This window comes from Pecten maximus, chromosome 5 (assembly GCF_902652985.1).
Source record: "Pecten maximus chromosome 5, xPecMax1.1, whole genome shotgun sequence".
Lineage (NCBI taxonomy): Eukaryota > Metazoa > Mollusca > Bivalvia > Pectinida > Pectinidae > Pecten > Pecten maximus.
This window is the reverse complement of record NC_047019.1, coordinates 26,415,611-26,421,755: the sequence shown is the minus strand read 5'-3', so window position 1 is coordinate 26,421,755 and position 6,145 is coordinate 26,415,611. Positions and strand designations below refer to the sequence as shown.

At 32.1% G+C, this 6,145-nt stretch overlaps 1 protein-coding gene across 4 annotated transcripts in view; it reads right to left on the bottom strand.

Annotated features, from left to right (window-relative positions):
• Positions 1-230: 230 nt before the first annotated feature.
• The window catches only part of LOC117327684 (adhesion G-protein coupled receptor G2-like), a 62,141-nt gene continuing 56,226 nt past the window's right edge, over positions 231-6,145 (bottom strand). Inside the window, exons 25-28 of one of the 4 annotated variants that reach the window (XM_033884788.1) lie at positions 5,838-5,864; positions 4,243-4,350; positions 3,729-3,757; positions 231-1,897 (exon numbers count right to left, since the gene is read on the bottom strand). In XM_033884788.1, coding sequence (XP_033740679.1) covers positions 3,753-3,757; positions 4,243-4,350; positions 5,838-5,864 — 140 coding nt within the window. In that variant the 3' untranslated portion in view covers positions 231-1,897; positions 3,729-3,752. The remainder of the gene's footprint in view (positions 1,898-3,728; positions 3,758-4,242; positions 4,351-5,837; positions 5,865-6,145) is intronic. The other 3 variants (XM_033884786.1, XM_033884789.1, XM_033884787.1) reach the window with 3 other exon arrangements.

Below are 6,145 nucleotides of genomic sequence, written 5' to 3'. Positions count from 1 at the left end.
AAATATATACAAACAATTTCATGTATGTCAGTTGAGTGTTCCAAATAAATGACATCGCCTCATGATATAACTTGTGACGCGATTATGACGCCATCATGATGACGTTGTTTCTCCAATAGTGAAATAATGATGACAGTTATCCGAGTTGTAATGAAACATCTTAAATCGATGTACAAAAACATTTGCTAAATAATCGAATGAAAACTGGGTTATGATAAAGGACAACACAGCAATGTCAGTTGATGTTAAATGTACCATTGCAGTATTTAATAATGGGGTAGGTTTCGTTTCAGATTTTTTACAGAGTAGCGAAAAAAGATAGGCATTTGGCTAATAGTTACTTCCCTTGTCAATCTATTTGCGTCTCACAGTTGATGACAATATCATAATACAGGTAGACGTGTTCGAAGTAAAACGTCCGGAGGGTAAAGAAACTGTAACATGTCATGATAATGGAGATAAGATATAAATATAGCATGGTACACTTTACCTTAACTGGCATTGTAAAACATTAAACACTATGAAACACATGTTAGAATACTGATTGTCGATAGACGTTAGTACATGAAATATGACATTAATGTATTTAAAAAAAATATTGAACCGGAACCTCCTTAATACGAAACTCGTATTTCTATATTCATAACGGTGCCATAACGACATTTCCTTTTGCCGCATTAACGAGTTTCCACGTCAAACAACACATGAACTTTTCTTATGACATGGATACGATGTACATTTTGTATATGTATACATATATATACTCTACTTATGTTTCCGATGATATTGTTTGCAAAATGTTGTCTTTCTGCAACTATTTCGATAATATATGAGAATTAATAATACATTTTAAAAAGCGATATTACTACACAGTGCATACAGGTGAATTCATTTTAATTTCACAAAAAATGACTACAGATGTTAATTAAATGCGAATTCTTGCAGTACCCATATAATTTATCCTTCATTCATTCATTCATTCATTCATTCACTTATTCATCATTCATTCATTTATTCATTCATTCAGACATTCATTCATGTATTCCTTCATTCATTTATATTCGTTCGCTCGTCCGCTCATTCTTTTATTCATATTTACCTGTTCGTTTAATTAACTACCTATTAATATTTACATAACAAAACTATTTATTTACAATTATGTATATCGTCTAGTTCATCATTATCTATACGGGTTTTGCATAGGATTAAATTCATGTATAATAGAAAGGGACAAAAGTCTTTGGTAAACAAACATCTTAGTTATCGACCATTGTGTCTATCCATTCACAGTCTTTATATCTTTCTTAAACACTTTCTCTTTATCAAGAAATTTCTTTAGCACGCCTGTAGTATATTTCAGCCTCTTACATACATAATCATATAATATATCACGAGATATATCATACAAATACAGAAGAAGATACTTATATAATACTATACATTTGTCTATATAACTGGGACAATATTACAATAGGACAGGGGTTCATATAAGTGAAACCAGTTCATGTCGGTACTTCGCGGAGTATGGAAGTATATGATTGAATATACTATACATAATACACACATAATACACTGTAATATCAAAGCTGTTGAACACAATATTGTTGAATTATTGATAAAAGCATTATTGTTGAATATACATGCATTATGCACTGTGTTTATGGATGGAAGCATAGTTGAGAGTTATATTGTATTCTGTTGAATTAAAAGAGTTGACTATTATTTGTAAATATAGTTAAGACGTGGCGATGTTGCTATGTTATTGAAGAGAGGCGAGCACTGGATAGATCATGTTCAAATTTGTTGAACAAGATTTCGATTAATCTTGTCGGTTGACGCTATACTGTCGAATCAGCATATGATGGAAATCGTCCTCTGGTGTGCTCCTGTGTTGAAACTGAAATAAAAATAATTAAATTAATGAAGACTGGTGTAAATGCACTTAATTAATTAATTAAATTTAATTAATCAATTCATTCATTATTTTTTTTTTTTTTTTTTTTTTTTTGTAATTGCCTTTTCAAAATTTACTGATTAAGTCAACATAATGTTCGCTTAAACTTTAAAAATGTAAGATTGTGTCATGAATTTACGACTTACCTCTAAAAATAGATTTCTTTAACTACATGTATAAGTCAAGATAATCTGATTGATACCATTTGATCATTACTTAAATATTAATTATGCATACCTTGTTGACATATATAGAAATCCCATGCTTGTTAATTCCATTTACACCAATGTATAGAACAAAATTTAGATATGTAAGCATATGCATGCTAAATTCTGGGTTGCAATTTGAAAAGGAAATAATTTTATCTATAATTCTCTATAGAATATAATAGAACATTATATTGCAATTGTTTAATGAAAACTATTGACTGCTAGGAATTAATTACTTAAGAAGAGCAAATATATCTCGATGACAACACTTTCCTCTTCGAGTCTTTCACTTGATACAATGTATGTCAAAACATAAACGTTGACAATAAGCGAAAAGTAACCACAATTCCTATATTGTTATAATTACTATAAATATACAGTATGAGTGATATATCTTAAAACTGTCCAAACGGAACATATCCCGGAACAAATCGTCCCCGTTCAGATAGTTCTGTTTGAAATAAATCAAATATATGCGAAATGGTAAAATTCATATTAATACAGGTTGTAATATATACAGAGTTCGGTGTAGACAGTTGGCTGGGATAGTGAGTGATTTGATCACCGTTAATACTTTAGTAGGATTAGAGGAAACCTTCACAATATACTTATACGCGGGTTTAACATTCTTTAATGTGATTTTATTTTTACTTGTGTGGACAAACGCTAACAAAATTGCTTATCTAGTTACTATTAGCATCAATAAATGTCGCAAGCATGTGTCCCATGAACAAGCATTTTTATGCAAGCGCAGCAATATTTTGTAATGGCAGTTATGCAGCAGGAAAACCTGTAAATAAGCCTTCTCATGTCCACTGACAATGTGTATTTTTTGCAATCTGATTAGTTATTTATAGATTATTTATTATAGATAACCTAATCTCTTATCGTATCGATAAGAATGTTTCCCGTCTCTGTTCATCAGTGAAATTCTGCCATGGCGGTGAAACGTTAAAGCCACTGTAACTGTCAAACCCACAGTAAAATACATATTTTCGGGAGTGATATTTTTGAAAATATATCATCAAACTTAAACTTACTCTTCATCAAAGAAAGTAAAAGGGTCCGAACGCATGTTTTATTGCATTTCAATTGGGTAGGTACACTACGCTGACTCTATTTAGCTTTTCTCGTGTAGAATTGTTTACAAACACCAACTGCCGTAAATAGTGTTTAAAAAACGTAAACATATATTTATAGAGCATTTTCACGGTAAAAACGCGTTTATCTCAATATCTTCAACCCATTTCATTATTTAAAAGAAGAAATCACCGTAAGATGAGTATGAAATGTAGTTTTAGTGGCATAAGCTAAAGCTTAAAATATGCATCCCTTTCCCCTGGTAACTCCGTCCCATCATGTTATGAGGACACACTTTTGGAATTAGTATAAATCACACACACATATACATCTGATGTATATGTATATATATCATATTAGAATATAATTACATTTAATGAAAACAAACGAGTTAAAATTAGTATTATCAGTAACCTTCACGACTTTCATTCGGATTCCGGTTATAGATGACTGTTCAAATCATAATATTTAATATGGGAACTTACACGTGAAGGAAGCTTCTTACAAACTCAACCTGATAGAGTAAAACGTTTCTTCAAATCAAATACATTGTACTGTTTTAAAACCGTATTTTCATCTTCATAGTTAATCAGTGAAAATACAAAGAATAAAATTAAAACCTGGTAACATATAAATAACTTTGAAATTTCATTTGTTAAAATTACGTAGCATCTCTTTTACCAGACTACAAAACTGCATATTGTAACACGTGAAAGGAAATTGCTGACAGTGGACCAAGTTTGATCGTTACAATCATCCTTCTGAAAGACCGAAAACTTCAACCGTAAAAATGAAATTTCTATTGTGATAATTTTAAAATTGAATTTTATTTAACAGTACACAAATCAGAGAATATTGAATGCATTTTCTGATATAACCCGGATATAACATCATTTGGTGTAATACTGGATGTTCTTTAATATCTTCTTTCTTCAATATATTTTACAAACGTTGACCCGAAAGTAATGTTGTAAGTGTTAGTTTATGGGAGATACCTACATTGTGGAGCGATGTCACTTTGGCTTGTGCTCCTGCTTATATCAGAAGAAAAGTCGCCAGAGGAGGCAGTGCCATTTCTAGAAGACGGAGAACTGCTGGAATTGTACCCTGACAAGAGAAGGATAGAAATAGGAACACAGATACACACAAGCAACGCAAAATGGAATCTCAATTATCCGGAGTAAAGATTACTTCAGCCAGATATGTAAAAAAAATCATTAGTCAGCTCTCACATCCTACAACAATACAACTCAACATTTTTGTTCAGTGATTCGGAGAAAACATATTCTTTCAAATGAAAGAATATGGTGTCTTAAGAGATTCCAAAATGCAAGTAAAAGCCGCCATTGCAAAAAAAATCAATGCTCCTATGATATATTTGAAGCACTTGGATATATTTAGACTGGCCCCCAATCTCTAGAATACCTATGTAATCAGATTGAGCTTTATGTGTCAAAATTCATATTAGCTTTTTCAGTTGGTTAATTGATTTGGCAAACGTTGCAATATATTGCAATCATAAACCATTGTCTTTTGCGAAATATATTACATTGTTATCATTTGATACACAGTGTACAAATATGAATACTTAGTTCTTACATTAGCATGCGGTGCCATGACAATGCATGCTATCTTTCTAGAACCTCGTTAAACGTAACCTCTGTTTATCCGAAATCAATCCAAACACTATAAAACAGCAAAGTAGGAAGCAAAGTTTGAAAGAAAGCGAATGTATTGCTTCATTAATACGACAAATTAATCTATTCGAATTTTTCCTCGGAAAATCAGGTAGCCGAATTAACAAGGTTCCACTTTATAAAAACCCATAATTAGTAATCAAAGAAAATCACACGATCAACATCAAAGCGTCACGTTCCCGATTATTTTGTAAATTGTAAACAATCACCCATGAACATTGCTTAATGCGAATGTTTTAAGACGTGCAATGTTAGTGTGTTTTAATGTACATAACACCACATTTTAGAGAGGGCATAGCAGCCTCAGGTTAGTTTGTGATTGCAGACAATCATCCGTGCGCATTGCAAGAGACAAACATCTTGACACCCTCAACGTTAGTAAATACCAGATTGTAATTGACTCCGGTTTCATGAACGCCCCTTAACTTAAGGAAATACCTTAACTTAAAATTTCCCATAGGAGAGCAATCCAGAATTTAAGGTGGAAGCCGTAGTTAAGAACATTCCTTTAATTAACATTCTTTTAATCATGTAATGCTCTGCCATGGAAAAGTTCAGTTAAGGAGTTTCCTCAACTTAAGGAGTATTGATGAAACTGGTCCCTGTTAGTTTTTAAATGTGACAACATCCCCTTTACAGTTGTTTCACAGTTGTTAAATACGTGACCATGTCCCCTTAATAGTTGTTAAACACGTGACCATAGTCCCTTAATATTCATAGAAGGTTATTTATTAAAACCCTACAGTATTAACGGTGGTCAATTCAGAGAGTGAGAAGAGAGTCACACAGAGGAAACAGTTATTAGAGATGAGATAACAAACATTTAGATGTGAGCATTTAAAATAAATGTGAGTTTAGTGCTGTAACAGATCATGCCACACATATCAATCGATATACCTGCAATGTACTTTTTGGCTTTCTCTCCTGAAAACACAAGTCAGACATCCATGTGATACATTAATTATAGTTATAACGAAGGTGTAAATATAACAAGTGTCCTGTTCTGTAGGGAGTCGTGTTAGATTGCTGTTCCTATTACAATCAATATAATCAAAAACAAGTTATAACGAAGGTGTAAATATAACAAGTGTCCTGTTCTGTAGGGAGTCGTGTTAGATTGCTGTTCCTATTACAATCAATATAATCAAAAACAAGTTATAACGAAGGTGTAAATATAACAAGTGCCCTGTTCTGTAGGGAGTCGT